The sequence below is a fragment of the Neltuma alba genome, unplaced genomic scaffold, assembly GCF_004799145.2.
Source record: "Neltuma alba isolate B1F8T4 unplaced genomic scaffold, ASM479914v2 tig00006695_pilon, whole genome shotgun sequence".
Classification (NCBI taxonomy): Eukaryota; Viridiplantae; Streptophyta; class Magnoliopsida; order Fabales; family Fabaceae; genus Neltuma; species Neltuma alba.
Window position 1 is genome coordinate 80,556 of NW_021634550.1, and position 23,670 is coordinate 104,225.

The 23,670-nt window shown below is 37.7% G+C and overlaps 4 protein-coding genes across 6 annotated transcripts; 3 read left to right on the forward strand and 1 right to left on the reverse strand.

Moving 5' to 3' along the window:
* LOC114750938 (uncharacterized) lies at positions 1-1,679 on the reverse strand. Its single transcript, XM_028939583.1, has 2 exons — positions 1,140-1,679; positions 1-365 (listed from the first exon to the last, which is right to left on the reverse strand). Exons 1-2 carry the CDS (start codon positions 1,567-1,569, stop codon positions 313-315), a joined length of 483 nt encoding a protein of 160 aa, XP_028795416.1. The 5' UTR covers positions 1,570-1,679; the 3' UTR covers positions 1-312.
* Positions 1,680-6,148: 4,469 nt separating this feature from the next.
* LOC114750931 (G-type lectin S-receptor-like serine/threonine-protein kinase At4g27290) lies at positions 6,149-9,743 on the forward strand. 2 transcript variants are annotated; one of them, XM_028939572.1, is made up of 7 exons: positions 6,149-7,546; positions 7,711-7,833; positions 8,251-8,402; positions 8,492-8,702; positions 8,817-9,054; positions 9,143-9,293; positions 9,365-9,743. In XM_028939572.1, the coding sequence occupies exons 1-7, from the start codon at positions 6,262-6,264 to the stop codon at positions 9,668-9,670; spliced, it is 2,466 nt and encodes an 821-aa protein (XP_028795405.1). In that variant the 5' UTR covers positions 6,149-6,261; the 3' UTR covers positions 9,671-9,743. The 2 variants fall into 2 exon arrangements, with proteins under 2 accessions (XP_028795405.1, XP_028795406.1); XM_028939573.1 differs by lacking the exons at positions 6,149-7,546; positions 7,711-7,833; positions 8,251-8,402; positions 8,817-9,054 and having other exon boundaries at positions 8,629-8,702.
* Positions 9,744-11,056: 1,313 nt separating this feature from the next.
* Positions 11,057-14,412, forward strand: LOC114750932 (G-type lectin S-receptor-like serine/threonine-protein kinase At4g27290). 2 transcript variants are annotated; one of them, XM_028939574.1, is made up of 7 exons: positions 11,057-12,419; positions 12,567-12,686; positions 12,789-12,943; positions 13,082-13,292; positions 13,409-13,646; positions 13,749-13,899; positions 13,975-14,412. In XM_028939574.1, exons 1-7 carry the CDS (start codon positions 11,153-11,155, stop codon positions 14,281-14,283), a joined length of 2,451 nt encoding a protein of 816 aa, XP_028795407.1. In that variant the 5' UTR covers positions 11,057-11,152; the 3' UTR covers positions 14,284-14,412. The 2 variants fall into 2 exon arrangements, with proteins under 2 accessions (XP_028795407.1, XP_028795408.1); XM_028939575.1 differs by having other exon boundaries at positions 12,633-12,686.
* A 1,298-nt stretch (positions 14,413-15,710) lies between these two features.
* Positions 15,711-23,653, forward strand: LOC114750930 (G-type lectin S-receptor-like serine/threonine-protein kinase At4g27290; the record flags this gene model as incomplete). The annotated part of the gene is made up of 10 exons (XM_028939571.1): positions 15,711-17,102; positions 17,202-17,315; positions 18,031-18,182; positions 18,271-18,481; positions 18,590-18,827; positions 18,916-19,066; positions 19,151-19,352; positions 21,327-22,685; positions 22,783-22,896; positions 23,423-23,653. Coding segments are annotated over exons 1-10 (4,060 nt in total), but the record flags the coding sequence as incomplete, so codon positions are not given.
* Positions 23,654-23,670: the final 17 nt, after the last annotated feature.

Genomic DNA, 23,670 nt, shown 5'->3' on the forward strand with positions numbered 1-23,670 from the left:
TTTATCAAAACTTAGTATAGATATATACTTGATTCTTTGCTTTCTTACTCATCTCCACTCATATCACAGCAACTGAACATCCAACACAACCATGAAGATCAGAACTTATAATTTGATTAGGACATTGGGATTCCGGCGTTTTGCTTCTCTCTCTCTCTCTCTCTCTCTCCTTACAAGCTCTCGGCTTTCTCTGCTGCTATATAACACCAAACCTACTTTCACACTGAAAACTCAAAGGCGAAAACTATATATGAACAAGACAGAGAAAAAGACAATAACCGATTCCTCAAGCCAGAGTGGTCTGCATCTTTTCTATCTCACCGCCTCGAATCCTTTCTCCTTCCTCACATGATTCCTCAACTCACCTGCACAGCCACATAATTAGCCTCAGAAATCAGAATACCGAAAATGAACGCCCAAAAGCGTTGCCTTTTATTTCTTTGCAAACTTGATAAATGTGTAGAAAGTTGAAACGGGCGACCGGGGGGGGGGGGGACACTGTGAAACGAGCAGAAAACCATTAATCAAACAAAATCTGAAACTGCTTCTGGCTGGACAACACACTGATGCTCCAGACACCTCTCTGCCCAATACAGACTTGATGGGTAGAACAATTTCTATATCAGAGAGAACTTCCTTTGGTCACCCCCCGCCCCAAAAAAAAAAAACCAAATATAACAAAAAAATTTTATATTTTTGGGGAATTCTAGCTAAAAACAAAACGGCGAGTCGATGTTTGTCACCGTGTTAGTATTGTTTTCTCGGGTAGATATTGGTACTAAAAGATTAAGAGCCACGAATGGAGCTACAGTTATCAGATACCAGAATTATATTATAAAGATCTCCAAAAGCTGTTTCGTTCATACGAAATAAGAGCTACAGAGCATTATGAATCGTGGTTAACACAAAAGCTACAATATGTTTTACATTTTCTCCACCTAACAGATGAGGAAATTGCGAAAAGAAATTGAGGAACCTAGTCACTCCAATTGGAACAAATTAAACGGTATCAAGTTTGACCGAAGATCGTGTATAGTAAATTCTGCGCAGCTGCGAGTGCGATATCGATTAAAACATTAGGAAGAAAAAATGGGAGAGAAAATTAAGGTCGTTTGACGAGAGAGAGAAAAAGCCGTTACCTTGGGGCTTGCAGTGAGGTGGATCTTCGAAGAGAGAGAGGGAGAGCTGTTTGTGAGCGACCCCAATGTCGAAGAGAATCAAACCTGACTTGGGATCATCCACTATGATATCTTTAACAGGTAGCCACAGAAAAAGCTCTTCCTGAGACAGACCCTCGACTCCAATAAGGCTGCCATAAGTGAGGTTAGCTCTCACCACGCTTTCGAAGAGGACTCTGTTCTCGTATTTCGTCAAGCAGGGCCCCTGGAGAAAGACCTCTAACAGTCCGTCCTCCGATAAGGTGTAGGACTTTACCTCCTCCGGCAGGAGACCCGCCGGCAAACCCTTGGACCGGAGGAGATCGTGAATGGAAGGGGAGGATGAAGAAGAGAGAGAGGCGAGAGAAATGAAGAGGAACACTGCGAAGAGTAGAGTGTTAAAGAAAGCCATACCTGCTGGCCACCAAATAAAAAAAGAGAAAGGAGGGAATTTGAGGTTTAAGCGAAGTTTTTTTGGGGGCCGCCGGAGAGAGGAAAGGGGGTGAGAGAGACAGAGTGTGAGTGGGAGGGGAAATCGGAGCACGGAAAGACAGTGTAAGCAAATGGGAAAAGGAAGATGCAAGTATGAATTGTCAATATTACCCCCATCGATGGTGACTACGAATGATGCTGTGCAGGGTCCACGAAGCCTTTAATTGAAGCTTGTTCCCACATTACGTACCGCATACACCCAAAAAATGTGCCTCAATTGCATCTTACGTTGGTTTGTTTCTACGCTTGTAAAATGTTGTTAGTTTTCTTTTCTTTGGGTTGGTTAATAGAGAAAATTAGTTATTTGATGGATGTATTTATGACAGTAATAGTGGTAGTTCTCAATAACCTTTCCCCTTTCCTCCAAGTGAAAGCAAGATGCTGGCATCATATATTATCATCAACTTTACAAGTGGCCATAAAAACGATTATTTATACATACGAAATGGTTATAATCAAGTGTAGTCAAAGCGAAGCAGCTCCAAAATATGGTAGTTTAGTGTACAAGAGTGGCCCAATTAGCTCAACCAGCTAATCACTCTTTGCTCGATTTTCTTTTGTTTTAATTGGAAGGTTGTAACCCATAAGAAAGGTGGTTAAGTACACTAAAGAGCATAATCATATACGCGTGTGTATGAAAAGGGAGACATAATGATGATGAAATCTAACCTGGGTTAAGAATGCTGGGCATTTTGGTAAAATCAGCAACGCCAGATGAAGAGGCCCGGGATTATTCAGACCCATGTAAGGGTGAAACTGTAATTTAGGAACATACTTCGTTGAGTAAAGATTCCTCGGACATTGAGGCTTAGATTTGGGCTCGGAATTAGTAAAATCTGAAACGGTAAGAGCACCTGAGTAATGCCTGACGTGGCCTGAAATTATGGTTATACGCATTGGGCCATGTCTTCTATATATATAATTTTTTCAAACAAAAATGAGGAAAAGTAAAGATTTAAAAATACGTTATAATATCAAAGTTGTGACCTGTTACGAGCAAGGGTTTGGGAAGGGAGAGAAACATGGTCTCATTCAATACAAAACATTAAAAATAAGAGATAAAAACCGGAATTATAAATAAAAAATTATTAAAAAAATATTTAACATAAAAATTATTCATGACAAGAGATTAAACAAACTTATAAAAGTTGGATTGGAAAATATCACTTTCATATTTTCTAATACCCCATAAATAGGCTTGTATAATTTATGTGGCAAATAATCTCTTCGTACTATTTTTTTTTTTTAATTATAGTCTCAGTTTTTATTTCTTATTTTTAATTAATACTCTGCGGTTAAAACGTCCGGCGGAGAGAAGCATGATGGCGCAGAGAGGGGACCCCGACTCATGCCGCATGACTTAAAACACGTGCATAAACAGTGAAGGACGACCGGGAAGATTAAGGTTCCCTGCTGGGTCCCGTATGCTTATTAGGAAGTGGCTAGGACTGTCAGAGCAGGTTGCCGGTGAGATTATTGGCCCACGTACGTGGTAGCGGCCCCCACCTTAGCCCCTCCTGGAAAACCTTGACCGTCAACGCAACGCATCGTCTGGATATCACGCCCCACCTTAATAATGAACAGATTAAATTTTATTCTTACATTTCATGGGGGGAAAAAACAAAGAAGGAGAAATCAGAAATTAGTGGATTTGATTTGATTTGGGTCCTACGAGCCACCCTTCTCGCCTTAATCTCATGTATTTTTTACTCTGTTACTTTCAGGTGGGTCTCTATATATGAATCCCAATGCACTCTTTATTTATTTTATTACCCACAAAAGTGGCAACAGGCTTCTGTATGTGGTAGATTAATATATTCGCATTTGAGCTCCACCGGAAAGAGTTTCAATGTGTTTGTTGTATCGAAGTTGATGCCTTATAATATAACAATAACAGCAAAGAGAGTCATAAACTGAGGGCATTTTTATTGGTGGGAGAGAATCGGAGCGACTGAAACTCCCAAAGTAACCCCATGAAGATATGCGAAGTTTGATTAACTATTAATATAAGGATTGATTGGATCACAGTAAGGCTTTTCCATGTACGTGGCTGGGATTATGACGAGGACCATGTCATGTATAGTTCTTTCCTGGTGGCCGTGAAACATAGTTCCTGGAAATGAATCCCAGACATCAAGGGATTATTGGAAAAGCACGCTTCCCATTACCGGAACACAGGTATCAAGCACCATGCATGAACAAGAGTAAGAAATAACGTCCAAGTATCGAATCCTCGGAGCTCAGTATTCTCCAGTTATCCTGCACATGATCATGCGTTATCTTTTTCTTTTCTTTTTTCTTTTTGGGTTACATGAGGGGCGGGATCGAGCCCGCACATTACCAACACACGCCCACACTAGGTGCCACTCCGCCTAGAGGCGGTTGGCGATCATGCGTTATCTTTACACATCGCAAGGGCACCGACAAGCTTGTGCCGTGCATAACGGGGCTGTTTTGACTGTGGAGGCAGAGTTGCTGGAAGGGGCCGGCTGGTGTTTTAGATGAGAAAGAAGCAGGCCCGCAAGTTCAGAAGCAGAACCCAATTGTGGCCGAGTATTGATTATATTGCATTTGCCAGGTTCGGATGGGACCTATGAAACGAGTACACATGGAATAGGGATCCAAGAAGCATCAAGAGTGTGTTTGGATGAAACCAAACTGTGGTTTGGAAAAGTGATTTTGAAGAATAGATTCTGGAGAAAATAGATTCTGTGAAGAATAGATTTTGTAAAAAAGTGATTCTGAGAAGTGAGAGTGTTTGGATAGTTGTTATCAGAAGCACTTTTTATATATACAAATTACTAAAAAAAAGACATAAGTTAATATGATAATTACAGAAAAAATAGATTTTATGATATATTTTAATTTAAAGGAATAAAATTGTTAATAATATGTTTTTTACCAACATAATTAATAATACATAAGATAATATAATTAATAAATAATTAATGTGTATATATATTTATAAAATATAAGATTAAATATATTTATAAAAAAATACGTTTATAAAAAAAATAACAAGATACATATCATATAGGCCATCACACTCTCCCTTCTTTCTTCAAAAGCAAAAAAATTTTGCTTTTTCCAAAACCATGGTTTTGGAGTCAAAACCATGATTTTGACCCAAAACCATGGTTTTGGTTTTTGGAGGGGTGTTTGGGTAGATTATTCCCCAAATCATGGTTTGGGTTGTGACCCAAACACACCCCAAATCTTGTACTATCCGAACAATATTTACTGTTCTGACAGTAACCCCAGTAATTAACTGAACTACCACAAACCTGACGAGGCACTGGCATTTGGCGCAATCAACCAAACTCGGAGCATCGACTCGAGACTGTCTCCTCTGGTTTTATTTCATTTACATTTTTTCACTTCGGAAATCCTTAACACCCGAATAATCGTGAGCTAGTCATCAGTGACAATGTGTTACAGAATCACAATTGGATCTGCTCGTATATTCCCACCTGGAAAACTGATTTATCTGCTATAGGTTTTAGTTTTAAAAATCTGGCGGTGAAACAACTTAGGAAAAATACTCTCAGTTAAAAAAATATTTGGGTAGAAATAAAACCATGGTTTTGTAAAAACACTTCTTAGAAGCATTTTTTCACAAATTGAGACTAATCCCTTTATATATTTACTTCGTATACCGTAAAAATATTTTTAAAATTATGGTTTTGTTTTTACTCAAACACCTTCTCATTATTCAACCATTTGAAATCGACATCTTGTTAAAAAAAAAAACAAAACCCATACTTAATAAACATTATTAGGAAATGAGGAATAATGGGCAAATGATATATTCCCTCTGTCCCTAATTATAAGATCCTTTTTTTTGAACGGATTTATCTCTTTTTATAAGGTTTTTTTTGAGTTTGTTTGAACATTTAATGCATAGTTACCTATTTTATCCCTTATAAATTTCATATATTGCATTCTCTCTCCATACATTCTCTTTCTATTTATCTTATTATTACTCTCTTATATTTATTAGGAGTATATTTAGAAAAAAATTACATTTGTTACATATTAATTATTTTTAATTAATTTTAACTGTTTTCTTAAAAAACACAATTTAACTAAAAGGTTTTTATAATTAGGGACGGAGTAGTATGTTATAAAAATATATATAAATTATGTAAAATACGTTTATATATGAATTATTTAAGGGACCATGGCTTCCCACGGCAACTCCTAATCCAATTCTGGGCCCAAAAAAGACAATTTCTGATCTGTCCTTAAATTTCACTCCCAGCATTCCTTCTCGAAGATTTGCATGACTTCATTTTCAAGAAATCACCGGGTTTTCCCCAGACGTCGCTTCACACGTGACTTTGCTTGCCCAGCGAAATAAAATTCGTAAAGTTTAATATCTTTTTGACCGTTAGGTAACATTTGGCGCGCGGGTCAGCCATTCATAAACTGCCAACGAGAAAGGACATTGACTCGCTGTGCCATCTATCAATGTAGGTGTTGAATTTTGTGTCCCCGTGAGTAGGAAAATTTCGCTCAATATTCACCGACATGACGTCTCGGTTCATCGGGGCGTCGCTGATTCAGAATCCATTGTCATCATTCACACCTCTTGTGCAATCTGTAGAATTCCATGGCCATTCTTTCTTTCCTGGCTCTCCTTTCCTTTGTACTTGTCATTTCTCTTCGAGCTTCCATGGCAGTTGATTCCATCCTTCAACCTAGTTCTCAGATGAGTGGTGGCAAGAGATTAGGGTCCAAAGGTGGAAGCTTTGAACTTGGCTTCTTCACTCCTGGAGACTCTGGTAAACACTATCTGGGAATTTGGTACAAGAACATCCCAATTCAGACAGTAGTTTGGGTAGCAAACAGAGTCAACCCAGTCAACGATTCCTCTGCTGCAACCTTAACGCTAAACACTACAGGCAGTCTTGTCCTCACTCAAAACGAGACTGTGGTTTGGTACTCAATTCCTGTGAAACTAGTGCAGAATCCGGTAGCTGAGCTCCTAGATTCTGGGAATCTTGTGGTGAGAGATAAGGAAGAAGCAGACCCAGAAGCCTATTTGTGGCAAAGTTTCGACTTTCCAACTGACACACTATTACCAGAGATGAAATTAGGATGCGACCTAACCACAGGTTTGAATAGGCGTCTTACAGCTTGGAAGAGTCAGGACGATCCATCTCCAGGAGACCTCTCTATGACTGTAGCCCTCAATAGTTATCCTGACTTTTATATGCTGAGAGGAGATTCAAAAATCTTCAGAACTGGTCCGTGGAATGGCATGGGATTTAGCGGCTCCCCAGAATTAAAGCCAAATCCTGTGTTTAGTTACACGTTCGTGTCCAACAAAAGCGGGGTCTACTATTCGTACAGTCTCAAGGATGACTCTGTAATCACAAGGCTAACGATGAACCAATCCAAATCTGTTCGTTATCGTTATGTGTGGACAGAGACTGAGAAAACCTGGAGGATTTATTCAACCATTCCACAGGACTATTGTGACACTTACGGGTTATGTGGACCCAATGGAAATTGTATCCTTTCTGATTCACCAGTGTGCCAATGCTTAGACGGGTTCGAGCCCAAGTCACCGCAAAAATGGAACTCAATAGACTGGTCTGATGGTTGTGTCAGGAAAGTAAAACTGAATTGTGAGGACAAAAAGAAGGTTGGGTTTCTCAAAGTGAGTGGGATGAAATTGCCAGATACTACTCATACTTGGCTGGATGAGACAATAGGCCTGGGAGAATGCAGACAAAAGTGCTTGAACAACTGTTCTTGTATGGCCTACGCAAATTCAGATATAAGAGGACAAGGTGGTGGTTGTGCCATGTGGTTTGGAGATCTGATTGACATCAGACAATTTTCTGCTGGGGGACAGGATCTGTATATTCGGATGGACGCTTCAGAACTAGGTAGGGTCTATATCTTTCCCTTATCATGGCTTCCTTTTTAAAAATTTTTTTATTTATGAAATCTCAAGTTCATTCTTACAACGTGTAGTTTAGCCCTTGCTTCTTCTTCTGATGTTCCTCCTCCTCGTCTTTTTTGGCCTCGTCTTTTCTCCTGTTTGTTGAAGGCTCACAAAATGAGGGCAGGAAGAAGATGACAATAGCAGCCGCTACCATTATACCCGTTGTTGTTTTTGGGATGCTTTTATTTGGGATGTGTTATATCAGAAATGCGAAAAGAAAACTGAATGGTAAGATCACTTGCTCATTTTTAAGGCTGCATTTTCTTTCTGGCTTTTCATTGAGTTTTGATGACTTACATTCTAGGAAACTAGTTGAAACAGAAAACATCTTCCTAATCAAATTAGAGTAATCTATAGGACAAGAAATTTTTCAGTAATCTAAGTACTGTACATATAACTTTTTCCCGTGTTATTTATCTATATTTATCTTAAACTTATTTCCCCAAGTGATTCACCTCTTAGAATGCTTGCTCTGCATATGAAAATGAAGTTGTTTTCCATTTGAACCCCAAGAAAGATAGAGGATGTTGGAAGAGTTACAAAGTTTTACCCCCGGCAGGAAAAACTGTTTAAGCTTAATATTCATTTAAATCATCTTGTCATGGTTGTATGTTTTAACAAAGGTAAATTTGTCAATTTTGCCAGAGGAACCAAAAAATTTAGGAGCGCAAAGTAGTGAAGGACAAGAGGAAGATCTGGACCTCCCATTGCTTGACATCTCTGAAATATCTACAGCGACTGATAACTTCTCGATGAAAAAGAAGATTGGTGAAGGCGGCTTTGGACCTGTATACAGGGTAAGATTCTGGATGAAATATAAGAAACAAGTAACAACCTATAAAAACTATATCTAGCTCCCATGTATTGAAAAATTATTCATGTGCAGGGACGATTGGAAAATAAGCAAGAAATTGCAGTGAAAAGGCTTTCAAAAATTTCAGGACAAGGAGTCAATGAGTTCAAGAATGAAGTGAAACTGATTGCAAAACTTCAACACCGAAATCTTGTCAAATTGCTTGGATGCTGCATACAAGAGCAAGAGAAAATGCTAGTCTATGAATACATGCCTAATAGTAGCTTAGACTCCTTCATATTTGGTATGAGTACTGCAAAATGGTTGACATTAGGATGCCTGTTATTTTGAATATAATGCATTTGAAACTTATGAAACTTGAGCTTCTAAAAATAAACAATCAACATGGATGGAACAGATAACGATAGAAGTAAAGTGCTCAATTGGTGTAAGCGGTTTAGCATTATTTGTGGGATTGCTCGAGGTCTTCTATATCTTCATCAAGATTCTAGATTAAGGATTATTCATAGGGATCTCAAAGCAAGCAACATTTTACTAGATGATGAGTTGAATCCCAAAATATCAGACTTTGGGTTAGCTAGATCTTTTGGAGGCGACCAGATTGAGGGAAGCACAAACAGAGTAGTAGGGACTTAGTGAGTACTTCAAAGCAATCATACTATATAATTTTTATCATATATCTAGTATGTACTAACAATTTTTATTGTGAATGTGTTTTTGTAGTGGCTACATGTCACCAGAATATGCTGCCGACGGGTTGTTTTCAATAAAATCTGATGTTTTCAGTTTTGGTGTTTTGTTGTTAGAGATAATAACTGGTAGAAAAAGTAAAGGCTTCTATCATGCAGACAATACTAATAACCTTGTTGGTCATGTAAGTACCTTGTATAAATTTTTTGTCTACCGTTGCAAAGTTGATATTGACAAGTAAATTTCTTGTTTCAGGCATGGACACAATGGAAAGAAGGAAGGGTTCTAGAACTCATTGACAAAAATATTGAAGACTCATGTAATGAACCGGAAGTATTGCGTTGTATACACATTGGCCTTTTGTGTGTTCAGCATGATCCTGAAGATAGGCCTACTATGTCAATGGTGGTTCTAATGCTAGGAAGCAATATGGAATTGACAGAGCCCAAGCAACCTGGTTTTTATGCGAGAAAACTGTCGATTGAAACAAGTTCTTCTTCAACTCAGTTAGAACATGTATCTGCTAATGAAATGACAATTTCTCAATTAGAAGCTCGATAATATTTAGAGTATGTTTAGGATGTTGTACTTGGATTGGCAATTTGAAAATTTCTTGACTTTACTTCAGACCTAACTAACTTGCTATAAACTCTTTTTTTTTTTCCCTCCACTTGTTATTACCTGGTATCCTTTTGGGAGAAAATGGAATGTTTCCAAGTTTGCAATATCTAAATTATAGTGAATAATTTAGTGCCTTGAAAGTTTTTTTAATTTGATATTGTAAATTCTTATCCATTCAAAATATCTTGATTTGCTCTGGTAAATTTTATTTTACCTTTTTCTTCCTTATCTTTACAAGGAATTCGGGGGATAAACTAAAGCATTTAAACCATGAGGTTATCATAAAGACTTTGGCATAAGCTAAAAGAGCATCTTGCCCTGCTTAGAAAGCTATATACAGCTTCACCCTCAAGGCAATGCAACTGACTCGGTCAATGAAAAAACCTTGCCTGTAATTATTGGTAGCTTTTAGCTGACCTGTTATTGGAAACTAGCTAAAAATTAAGATTAAAAAAAAAGAAAAGAAAAAAGGAAAAGTCAATCAAGGGGATGATGATAGTCAATCTTCATCATAGATTGAAGAAGGCAACAATAACATAGACTAACGGCGTTTGAAATTCAAGTCAAGACTTAAGAAATTAGTCCCCTTTAGCTGCTGAGATGAGCCCCCTAGTGTCCTGGTTCGTATGGGCGACGGCATGTGACCCTACCAAGCATTGTTTAGAATAGGAATTGTCTTTGCACGGCAATAACTGCTGCTATGATATTGTCCCATTTTAATACGTTTCAAAATAGTGAACCTCAAATCGTCAAATCCACTGCTTTGTACATAACAGTATACAAGGCGGTGGAAGTCACCTTGTATTTTCAGCTTAACAGTGTCGAGTTCAGTCATTTAAGTTTTAAGGCTTACAGTCACTTGCTAAAATCTTTCGTCTCATGGAACGAGGAGAACACAAGTTAGTACGCAAGATTTTAACAGAAATCATTAAGATTAGTCCTCACTAAGGCTTTTCAACTCATATATCTTCAAAGGCCGATTCCCTCCATTCAACACGTTAGTTGATAGTCAAAGCACAGTGCGTCGCAGCCAACCCCAATAATTGTTCTTATTCATTCCCATATCTTCATTAATTTCTGTCATATTCATCCATGTCGGGTGCAACGGATTTTTGTGGGGAGAAAATCATGTCCAATGGGCCCTGCTGTAGTTATTGGGGTTGAAATATTAGACATCAACGTTGACTCTTGACTTTGTGGTAGACACTAATGAATTGGAAGCAAATATTATATTTCCACAAAATCTCAGTGCCGCTGTCATGAGGATATATAACTGTGACGACCAATGGGAGTTAGCATAATGCGTACGCCGCACCATACCTATAACTCAATCACTGACATTATATCTTATTCGTCAGCCACAGCTTCATCAGCAAATTTAGCCACCATACAGAGTGGTGCAAATTACCTTGTATTATTTTGATGGGTATTCTTTGCTTCCTGATTATCGCTGCTTATTTACTCCCTTCCTTCTCAGTTTCAGTAGCAGTAGATTCCATTGCTCCGACCCAGTTCATAAGAGATGGCATGACCTTAGTTTCTCAAGGTGGAGACTTTGAACTTGGTTTCTTCAGTCCTGGACAATCAAAGAAACGCTACCTTGGTATTTGGTACAAGAATGTCCCAATTCAGACAGTAGTTTGGGTTGCAAACAGAATAAACCCAATCAACGGTTCATCAGGTATTCTAACATTAAACACCAGCGGCAACCTTGTCCTGCGCCAAAATGACACTGTCGTTTGGCAGGCAAACTCAGAGAAAACAGCACGTAATCCAGTGGTGCAGCTCTTGGATTCTGGCAATCTGGTATTGAGAGAGGAAAACGAAGCAAATTCAGAAAATTATTTGTGGCAGAGCTTTGACTTTCCGTCGGATACATTAATGCCAGGTATGAAATTTGGATATAACCTGAAGAAAGGAAAGAACTGGACTCTCACAGCTTGGACGAGTCCAGATGATCCCGCTCCAGGAGACTTCTCTTGCGTTACAGATACCCATAACTATCCAGATTCTGCACTAATGAGAGGAGATAAGGTTTATAGCAGATTTGGACCCTGGAATGGTCTCCACACAAGTGGCTCACCGGACGTGAAGCCCAACCCTGTTTATTACTTCAAATTCATCTACAATAAGGAAGAGATCTCCTACACATACTATCTGACAAACAGTTCTGTATATTCAAGGATAGTAATGAACCAAACGGATTACATTCGGTATCGATATGTGTGGGTGGAAGCTAATCAAAACTGGATGGTTTATAAATCAAAGCCAGTAGACTACTGTGACCATTATGGTTTGTGTGGAGCCAATGGGAACTGTATCATCACTGAGTCACCAGTTTGTCAGTGCTTAAAAGGGTTCAATCCTAAGTCACCACAGGCGTGGAATTCCATGGATTGGTCTGCTGGGTGTGTCCGAAATGAACCTCTGAATTGCTCTGAGGATGGTTTTATCAAATTGCAAGGATTGAAAGTGCCAGATACAACCCATACTTGGCTTGATGAGACAATGGCCTTAGAGGAATGTAGACAGAGATGCTTGAATAATTGTTCTTGCACGGCCTTCACAAATTCAGATGTAAGAGGACAAGGGAGTGGGTGTGCCATGTGGTTTGGTAATCTTATGGACATCAGACAGTTTGCTTCTGGAGGACAGGATCTGTATGTGCGAATGGCTGCTTCAGAATTAGGTGGGGACATGCATAAACTTTATCACTTTATTGTTCTTCAATTGTTTTTACTATGAAGGATCCTTTTCCATTTTTCAAAAATTCAGTTTCCCTCTTTCAATTAGTTAATTGAACAGTCTTTTTGTTTGATCTGTCTCAACCATGAAGAAGTGGGAAATCGACGCAGAAAGAAATTGATAATAATAGTTGCTACCACCATTGCTGCAACTTCAGGGATGCTTCTAGTTGGATGTTACTTTATTTGCAATGTCCGCAGAAAGATGACTGGTAAATTTACTTTATTATTATTCTTTTGCATGTGTGACAAATTTATATGAGCTTCGTTTCATGCTCGTGAAATAACTGAACACTTTTCTTCTAATTTTGCAGATAAAGCAAAAGTCAAAGAAGAAGATCAACACAGTGAAGGATCTGAAGATGATGCAGACCTCACTTTGCTTGACCTGCCCACGATAGCTGATGCCACTGACAACTTTTCGTTGGAGAACAAAATTGGACAAGGTGGATTTGGAACTGTATATAAGGTAATTCTACATTATTATCAGTAGCTTGATGATTGAAGATTAATTAAAGATGTGACAATCTACCTGTATCACGGGTGTAATGCATTGCAGTCTTATACTTATCTAATGTATCGATACAATCACAACGTAATTGTGCAGGGAAAATTAGTGAATGGGAAATTAATTGCAGTAAAGAGACTCTCTATGAGCTCAAGACAGGGATTAATTGAATTCAAGAATGAAGTGAGACTAATTGCAAGACTTCAACACCGAAATCTTGTAAAACTTCTTGGTTGCTGCCTTCAAGGACAAGAGAAAATGCTTGTTTATGAGTACATGCCAAATGGAAGCTTGAACTCCTTTATTTTTGGTACTAATATAACAAAATATCTCTGATTTTTAGTGTCATTATATATGTTGCAACTCATGACAAAAATATTTTAAATTAGAGAAAATGTTATTTACTTTTAATGGGATTTGTAACAGATGAAAATCGAGGTAAGTTGCTGGATTGGCCAAAACGTTTTAACATAACTTGCAGCATTGCTCGAGGTCTCATGTATCTTCATCAAGATTCAAGATTGAGAATTATTCATAGAGATTTAAAGGCAAGTAATATTTTACTTGATGAGAAGTTGAATCCAAAGATATCAGATTTTGGCATGGCTAAAACCTTTGGTGGAGAGCAAATAGAAGGCAATACAAATAGAGTAGTGGGTACCTAGTAAGTATTTTTTTGTTTAATTTATTCATACCAAGTTTTTTGAACAACTAGAGTCCACCATTAGCTAGCTTCTAACTATTATTTTCAAAATGACATTTGTAGTGGTTACATGGCACCTGAGTATGCAGCGGACGGATTATTCTCAACAAAATCTGATGTGTTCAGCTTTGGTATTCTGGTAATGGAAATTATATATGGGAAGAGAAACAGAGGGTTCTATAATGCAGACCGTTCTCATAACCTCATATGTCATGTAAGTGTACGAGACATTTTTCCTAATCATATTACTCTATGAATAGACAAATGATAAGGAAGTTCGTGTTTTCAGGCATGGTTGCTGTGGAAAGAAGGGAGGGCTCTAGAACTGATAGACAGAAACATAGAGGAGACATACGTTGTATCAGAAATAATGAGATGCATCCACATTAGTCTTCTGTGTGTGCAACAGCATCCTGAAGACAGACCCAGCATGTCTTCTGTTGTTTTGATGTTGGGGAGTGAGAATGAGTTGAATGAGCCTAAACAACCTGGTTTCTTTACGGGGAAGGCTACATCAGAAGCAAGTTCATCATCAAGTCATCAAATGCAGTCTGGTTCAACTAATGAAATAACACTCACCTTACTAGAGGCTCGGTGATAATTACAGGAAAACGTAGTAAAAGTCAAGCGGTACATTCCCTTTGTATGTGTAAAGTGGACAGGAGGACTAAAAAGTCCTTCTTTGTATTGAATCCTACGGAATAGATGAATTTGTCTTGTTTCACGCTGTCACCATGTTGGAACACTGTTGTTTTAGCCAAATTTCTTGCTTGTCATGGATTACCAGAACTATGCTTGAAGAAGAATTGAAAGATTTAGATCTAAGATCCATGGCCAACAAAGAAAGGGAAGAAGATTTGGCCTTGAGATCATAGCGGATGCTCAAAATGTGTATCTATTTATGGATTTAAGACTTGAACATGTTCTTTCGACTACATGAAACCTGAAAATAAAACCGACATTTTGATCCACCAATGAGTCGGTCTCTGTGCGACGAGATATAATATCGTAAAACAGCAAGGACTACTTGGGCATAAATTTTTCAAGAAATTATGTTAGAATAAGGTATTTAGCTTCAACTCAAGTGTAATTTAACTATTCTCTGCTCTAATCGATTTGGTCTTCTTTGCACTTGACACGTGTGACATACAAGTGTCTATATAAGAGATGTACATTTTAACGGGATATCCATTTACTTTTACCCTTCTTTCACAAGAGATTTGTATAGGTACCCATCAAACCCATAGTTTTCTGGGGGAAAAAAGAAAACAAAATTTAACATTTAAGGCTAATCTCTCCTGTTTGGGTGGTAAGAAAATTAGGGCAAGGAAAAAAAATTTATTTTGAAGTAAATAATTAATAAATAAAATCCAAAAATTAATTTTATTTTAGTTTGACTGTTATTTTGATTTTTATACAAAATAAAATTCTCATATAAATTTTAATTATAAGAATTATATTATAATTATAAATTATAAATGAAAATAAAAAGAGCTTATTGGATGGATGGATTGCCTCGTACACTCAAATATTCAACTTTTTGTTTTGAAAAATAATGTCATTTCAATATCTCTGGGATGGAGATGAATGAATTCTTTTTCTCTGGAAATATGATAAACATATTGAAGCTTCCGGCGACCCGATCGCAGTTAGTACTTTTAAAATACGAAACCTTGTTTAAAAAAAAAAAAAATTTGACGTTTTGATCATTCAGTTGCGGTCTCTAGCACATGGGAGAGGCTCGTCTTTCTACCTTTTAGCACGAAAAGGTATACAAGTGATGCAGAAGAAGGATCCCTCGTGCAATATTGTCAAGAAATTTGAAATTCACTATTAAAAAAAAAAAAAAAAAGCTATACTTTGACGGCTACGCATCCAACCGATAATTCTTTTAAAAAAACTATTCATGGCTCTCAAGCTTAATCCACATCCTTTGTTGATACCGAATACATCTAAAGTCCCTGTCGGCCTCTGAGCTTTAATTGCCCAACCACTATGTGTCCTATGGCAGCCGCAGTTGACTTGTGCTTGACTTGTTACACCCTCTTATCCTGGGCAGATGGATGGATTAATTGCCTCACAGATAAGCTTGTTTCTCCATCTAAAATCTGACAGTTTTCTGCAATTCCATGGATATTGTTCATTTCATTACTGTTGTTGTTTCCATACTTATCTCTTCTTTACAAGCTTCTGGGGCAGTTGATTCCATCCTTCAACCCAATTCCTTAATGACTGATGGCATGACATTAGTGTCCAAAGGTGGAAGCTTTGAACTTGGCTTCTTCAGTCCTGGAAGCTCTGGTAAACACTATCTGGGAATTTGGTACAAGAACGTCCCCATTCAGACAGTTGTTTGGGTAGCAAACAGAGACAAATCAATCCATGGTTCCTCTGTCACTGCTAAATTAATGCTCAACAGCACAGGCAATCTCGTCCTGGCCCAAGATGATACTATTATTTGGAATTCAACTTCTCTGAAACAAGTGCAGAATCCAGTGGCTGAGCTCTTGGATTCTGGAAATCTTGTGGTTCGAGATGAGAAGGACGATGATCCAGAAGCATATTTGTGGCAAAGCTTTGACTACCCAAGTGACACACTGCTCTCGGGGATGAAATTGGGATATGACCTGAGAACAGGTTTGAATAGACGTCTAACAGCCTGGAAGACTCCGGAAGATCCATCTCCAAGTGACTTTTATCTAACTCTAGCCCCCCGTGACTATCCTGAATTTTATATAATGAAAGAAGGTTCAAAGTTCTTCAGAAATGGACCATGGAATGGCGTGGGACTTAGTGGCTCACCAGAACTGAAAGAGAATTACATTTTCGATTTTGAGTTCGTATCCACAAGAAATGAGGCTTTCTATCGGTACACCCTCAAGAATAGTTCTATAATCTCAAGGTACACGATCAACCTAACTGAGCAAGCAGATATTCGCTATGTGTGGTTGAAAGGTGATGAAAATTGGAAGCTTTATGCTAAAAAGCCTAGTGATTACTGTGACCAATATAAGCTGTGCGGGCCCAATGGGAAATGTGTCATTACTGAATCACCCCCGTGTCAATGCCTTAAAGGGTTCGTGCCTAAGTCACCACAGAAATGGAACTCAGTGGACTGGTCCGATGGATGTGTCCGCAATAAACCTCTAAACTGCTCTGAAAAATACGCAGACAAGTTTATGAAAATGGAAGGGTTGAAATTGCCGGAAACTACAAATTCTTGGCTTGATGAGACAATGAATCTAGTGCAATGCAGAGAGAAGTGCTTGGATAATTGTTCTTGCATGGCCTACACTAATTCAGATATCAGAGGGGCAGGTAGTGGTTGCGTCTTGTGGTTTGGTGATCTAATTGATATCAAGTATTATGCATCAGGAGGAGAGGTTTTGTATGTTCGAATGCCTGCTCCAGAATTAGGTGAGGACTTTTATTATTTTGCTTTATTTGGTACATTTTCATGCTTGAATTTTCACCGGAGTTTCTTTGTGCATGAATCATTCAACCACGGTTATGCAGAACCTGGGAAAAATAAAAAGTTGATAATGATCGTTGCCATCACCATTGCTGTGATTTTATGCATTCTTTTAGTTGGGAGCTATTTCATTTACAGAGTCTGCAGGAAGAGGATTGGTAAAGTTCCTTACTCCTATTTTTAAATCTCAGTCAAGTCCCACTGCTTCGGGCTGCTTCTTAGAAATGCTGTGTCCATATCTATTATTCGTAAGTATGGGTTGGGATTTAGGCAGCTTACCATTTAGCAAGATGAAGAGGGGAATTCCTTCCTGATCGTCTTGTTCTGTATTTGATCTTGTCCTATAACCAGTTAATTAATTGTTGGTGATGGGAACTTAAAAGAAAATATATTCACACTTCTGTATATGTGTTTATTTATCCTCACCCTCTGCTTCTAAACTAGAATTTGACTTTTTTTAATCTTGTCCAACTTAAGGTGGGCTTGAATGATGTTGAGAGCACCAATGGGCCGACTACTTTAAGAAGTCTCTTCTCCCTCTTGCGCCTCTCTTCTTCTTCATCTTCCTCTCTGCTTCCTTCTGAACATTCTCTGTTTCATTTAATTTTCTAGACTTTATTTTAATTGCATCTCCAATAATATTTGGTCTTGCATCAAATATTTACAATTATATAAATCTGTCAAATGAACTTCCAGTAATGAAACCCTATAGCTTCATAAATTTGACTCTTCTTGTGCAAATTTTCTCTGTGCTTTTAATTTAGTTGAGGGGTGTTCATTACAGCTACATTAGTCACTTATGTTCCCTTGGCCTTTAGAGCAATTATGTATAGTCATCGTCTTGCCCTTACTCAAATTCCATGCTTCTTTCAGAAAAATCAAGAAATGCAGGAGTTGAAATTCAAAACAATGAAAGAGATGATCTAGATCTCCCACTGTTCGATCTTCCAACAATAGCACAAGCCACTGAAAATCTTTCAGAGAAGAACAAAATCGGAGAAGGTGGATTTGGACCTGTATATTGGGTAATTCAATGTTTGAGTCATGAACTTCTAATAATCAGATGTTATAAATAGTTTTTTTTTCAGTACTCTCAAAAATTTCAACACGCAGGGAAAGTTACTAAATGGACAAGAAATTGCTGTGAAGAAGCTTTCAAGAAGATCCGAACTTGGATTTATTGAATTCAAAAATGAAGTAAAATTTATAGCCAAACTCCAACATCGAAATCTAGTAAAACTTCTTGGCTGCTGCGTCCATGAACAAGAAAAGTTGTTGGTATATGAGTACATGCCAAATAGAAGTTTGGACTCCTTCATTTTTGGTATGAAGACAAGAAAATTTATAATTACATCATGTATTTTGGTACTGATATTTAAATTTGAATTCATAATTCTAATGAGATAAATAACTTACTCTTTTATGTCTATAGATGAAACCAAAAGGAAATTGTTGGACTGGTTTAAGCGCTTTCACATTATTATGGGTATTGGTCGAGGTCTTTTATATCTTCATCAAGATTCAAGATTACGAATAATTCATAGAGATTTGAAAGCAAGCAATATTTTACTTGATGATAAGTTGATTCCAAAAATATCAGATTTTGGGTCAGCTAAAACTTTTGGAGAAGAGGAAAAAGAAGGCAGTACAAAGAGAGTAGTGGGCACTTAGTAATTTTCTTGACCTAATCTTACTTTTAGCCTACTTCCCAACTTTCCATGTCTAATTTGTTCTAATCTCCTCATGCATGTTTTGTAGTGGATACATGGCTCCTGAATACGCAGCAGATGGGCTATATTCAGTGAAATCCGATGTTTTTAGTTATGGTATATTAATGCTAGAGATTATTAGAGGAAAGAAAAACAGAGGATTTTATCTAGAAGACTCAACACACAATCTTGCTAGCCATGTGAGTACTTCAGATACGATATTGTAAAATTTATTGAATGTCAAACTAAAAGATGATAATTGATATATAAGATGTATATTTCAGGCATGGTTACTATGGAAAGAAGGAAAAGTTTTAGAATTGCTTGACAAGAACATGCAGGAACTGTGCAATGTATCAGAAGTAGTAAGGTGCATTCATGTGAGTCTGTTGTGTGTGCAACAAAATCCAGATGATAGACCCACCATAGCATCTGCAATTTTGATGTTGGAGAGTGAAGTGGCACTCCCTGAACCTAAACTGCCCGGTTTCTTTCCTGGCGTGGGCTCACTCAAGGAGCATACTTCTAGCCCAAATCAGAAGGAATGCAGCTCAACCAATGAAATGTCAATGACCTTACTTGAAGCCAGATGAATTTGATTGTGGTGGCTTGAAGTTTAATGCAACTAACTATATGTGCTTTAGAATGTACACATAAATAAATTAATTGTTTGGAGATTGCCTTGCTATTGTTATAAAAAACCATTGCAGCAGAATCGAGTTGAATGAGGAATGATGTTGAAGACGACTGAAACTTTTGGGTTTCGAACTGTCACATTTGCAACATAAATCAAGGCGTGTTGGTAGGCAGATATTATGCAAACTAGATACATGTCGAAGAATCTTAAGCCAAATGAAATGTGTGTGTGTGTGTGAGAGAATCAGGTATAGGAGTTCAGCATAAATAATGCATAGATAATAAATTGTTGAAATGAATATAAGTTAGAAATAGTATATTGCTGAGGTTAAACGTTCTGTGAAAGTTATAATCTATGTTACCTTCTCCAGAGCATCTTCGGGTTTGTGCCTTGATGACTGCAGTAACAAAGTGAGATCAATGCAAGTGTTCTTGGCTGGATGATGTAGTGAGCGCGGTTAAATACGAGCGAAGAATATATATATATGCACACGCGCGCGCGCGCACACACATATTGATGATTGTTTCAGTTTCAGTACACTTCTGGATTACTTGTATGGCTTTATCTAGACAATTTCTTCGTGTTATATAGAATCTAAAAGATAAGCCGCACCATTTTAAAAATTATAAATATCGGCACTTGTTAAACTTATATATAGAGAGAGAGAGACACACACACACATAATTGGCTTCTTTGAATGTACAAGCAAAACCATCTTGGTCCTAACTTCGATGCAGGACAACAAAGAGAACGCAAAATAAACAAATACTCTACACAAAGACATCAAATATCAATAATAATATAACGAATTAAGTATTGAAGCTTTTTTTGGAATCAAAACAGCGATTTAAAATTATGTTGACTAAAAAATAAAATGTTGTTAAAAATATAAGGACTAATAATTATATTAATCTTAATAACTTAATATAATAACATTTTTGAGAAACTAATCATTAACTAAATGCGACGCGTTTAAATATCAAAGCCTTCAAAATAAGTTAGCGTTTTAACAAAAGTAGTAGGCCAGGATTTAAAAAGTATTATATATTTAAATTTTTTTATTTTTAATATTGGTATTAATAATTTTTTGAAGTAGATTTTTAAATATTTTTTTATAAGTATAGATATCCTCTTATTAAAGACAATCATGTTCGAGACATTGTCGGATACTAAGTGTAGGCATCTCTTTCAGTGGAATTGAAACCTTAATTTATCATATTATGAAAAATAGCTCCTCCTGCTAGACCCAATTCTCATTAGCCTCTTTAAATTTTTAAATATTAGATATAGAGACTAGGATAGAAAATAATGCAACGCATTTTAAAAGAAAAGGGGTAACGCATTTTGGAAAGAAAAGGCCCATTGGTGGAACAAGAGATAAGACGGAGGATGTTGGAAACTTGGAATGAGGGGGCCCACAGAATAACTGAGTCCGCCCCTACTTCACAGGAAAAACTGAAATTTGGACCCATCACTCTTGGCGGTCCTGGGCAAATTGATGTTATACCCAGGAGGAGATATAGTGATATACGCGGTAAAGCAACAGGAACAACGACTGGAAATTGGAAATTCATGACGGCTAAACTTAGGGGTACTCTCGTGAAATCCTACTCGTACATTTAAGTCTTAAGTCATACAAAGATTCATCGCTTAATCCACTCCCTTTGTGAATACACATACGTTTAAAGTTCCTGTTCGCCTCTGAGCTTTGATTTCCCATCCACTATGTGTCCTATGACCGCTGCCGTTGACTTGTCATAACCTCTCATCTCGGGCACTGGTAGGCTGATGGCCTCACTGATAAGCTTGTTCCTCCATCTAAAATCAAACAGTTTTCTGCAACAAGAGGAATTTAGCTTGTATTGGCCTTCCCTATACACTCTACAATTCCATGGACATTGTTTCTTTCATCACTACCGTTGTTTCCATACTTGTCCCTTCTTTCCAAGCTTCTATGGCAGTTGGTTCCATCCTTCAGTCTAATTCCCCAATGAGTGATCGCATGAGAATATTTTCTAAAGGTGGAAGCTTCGAACTTGGCTTCTTCACTCCTGGAAACTCCGGTAAACAGTATCTGGGGATTTGGTACAGAAGCATCCCAATTCAGACAGTTGTTTGGGTAGCAAACAGAGATAACCCGATCAATGGTTCATCTACCACTGCTACTTTAACACTCAACAGCACAGGTAGTCTTGTCCTCACCCAAAATGATAGTGTTATTTGGTACTCAACTCCTCTGAAACCAGTACAGAATTCAGTGGCTGAGCTCCTAGATTCGGGAAACCTTGTGGTACGACATGAGAGAGGCCAGAACTCAGAAGCCTATTTGTGGCAAAGCTTCGACTATCCGACTGACACACTGCTCTCGGGGATGAAATTGGGATGCGACCTAAGAACAGGTTTAAATAGACGTCTAACATCTTGGAAGACTCCAGAAGATCCATCTCCTGGTGATTTTTCTATAACTGTCGACCCTCGTAATCATCCTGAATTATATATACTGAGAGGAAAATCAAAGTTCTTCAGAACTGGACCTTGGAATGGCGTGGGATTTGGTGGCTCCCCGGAACTGAAACAAAATCCTATTTTTGATTTTGGGTTCGTATCTACTAGAGATGAGATATACTATTATTGGCACAGCCTCAAGAATAGTTCTGTTATCTCAAGGTATGTGATCAACCAAACTGAGGAGGCTCGAATTCGATATGTGTGGACGAAAGGTGAGGAAAATTGGAAGAGTTATACTAAAAAGCCTAGTGACAATTGTGATCAATATAAGTGGTGTGGACCTAATGGGAAATGTGTTATCACTGGATCACCCCCATGCCAATGCCTAAAAGGGTTCACCCCCAAGTCACCTCAGAAATGGAACTCAGTGGACTGGTCTGATGGATGTGTCCGCAATAAACCTCTGAACTGCTCTGAAAATGGCACAGACAAATTTATAAAATTGGAAGGATTAAAAGTGCCTGAAACTACAGACGCTTGGCTTGACAAGGCAATGAACCTAGAGCAATGCAGAGAGAAGTGCTTGGAAAATTGTTCTTGCATGGCCTATACTAATTCAGATATTAGAGGGGGAGGTAGTGGTTGTGCCTTATGGTTTGGTGATCTAAATGATATCAGATCTTATGCATCTGGAGGACAGGATCTGTATGTTCGAATGCCTGCTTCAGAATTAGGTGAGGACTTCTATTTTCCGCTTATGTGGTATATTTTCATGCTTGAATTTTCACCCCAGTTTCTTTGCGCATGAATCATTCAATCACCGTTATGCAGAATCTGGGAACAATAAAAAGTTGATAATGATCGTTGCCATCGCCGTTGCTGTGATTTTATGCATGCTTTTAGTGGGGGGCTATCTCATTTGTAAAGTCTACAGGAAGAGGATTGGTAAAGTTCCTTACTCCTATTTTTAAATTTCAACCAAGTCCTACTCTTTTAGATTTCTTCTTAGAAATGCGATAGTTGTTATGATTTCATAAGGCAAGATTGGCCACGTTCATATCTAGTACTTCTCCAATCCTAAATATAAGATCTATTTTGTTGTATAATTTACACTACAAAATGAGTCTTATATTTAAGATTGAAGGAGTATTTGTAAATATGGGTTAGGATTATGATACCACACTACTTAGCAACATGAACATGAGAATTCCTTCATGATCATCCTCTTTTGTATTTCATTCAGTCCTAGAATCAGTTAATTAATTGTTGATGATGGGAACCCAGCGGAAAAAATTCACACTGCAATGTTTGTGCTTATTTAACCTCACACCCTATACTTCTTAAGTAAATTTGATTTCCCCCCATGTTGCAGTAGTCACCGGTGTTTTTCCTTGGCCTTTAGAACAATTATGCACAAGGTCATAACTAAATCCCTTGCCCTTACGCAGATTCCATGATTTTTTTTTTTCAGAGAAATCAAAAAATGCAGAAGTTGAGATTCAAAACAATGAAAGAGAAGATCTAGATCTCCCACTGTTTGACCTTCCAATAATAGAACAAGCCACCGAAAATTTTTCAGAGAAGAACAAAATCGGACAAGGTGGATTTGGACCTGTATATTGGGTAATTCAATGTTTGAGTCATGAACTTAGAATAATCACTGTGTATTTTATGAATAGCACAATTTCAGTACACTCAAAAAGTTCAAAATGCAGGGAA

Coding starts and splice junctions, on each gene's coding strand:
- LOC114750932 (XM_028939574.1), top strand. CDS start 11,153: ATGGGTATTCTTTGCTTCCTGATTATCGCTGCTTATTTACTCCCTTCC. Junction 13,293..13,408: donor CTTGAACTCCTTTATTTTTG/GTACTAATATAA, acceptor GATTTGTAACAG/ATGAAAATCGAGGTAAGTTG. Junction 13,647..13,748: donor AATAGAGTAGTGGGTACCTA/GTAAGTATTTTT, acceptor TGACATTTGTAG/TGGTTACATGGCACCTGAGT.
- LOC114750931 (XM_028939572.1), top strand. CDS start 6,262: ATGGCCATTCTTTCTTTCCTGGCTCTCCTTTCCTTTGTACTTGTCATT. Junction 7,834..8,250: donor TGCGAAAAGAAAACTGAATG/GTAAGATCACTT, acceptor CAATTTTGCCAG/AGGAACCAAAAAATTTAGGA. Junction 9,294..9,364: donor CTAATAACCTTGTTGGTCAT/GTAAGTACCTTG, acceptor TTCTTGTTTCAG/GCATGGACACAATGGAAAGA.
- LOC114750938 (XM_028939583.1), bottom strand. CDS start 1,569: ATGGCTTTCTTTAACACTCTACTCTTCGCAGTGTTCCTCTTCATTTCT. Junction 366..1,139: donor ACCTCACTGCAAGCCCCAAG/GTAACGGCTTTT, acceptor GTGGCTGTGCAG/GTGAGTTGAGGAATCATGTG.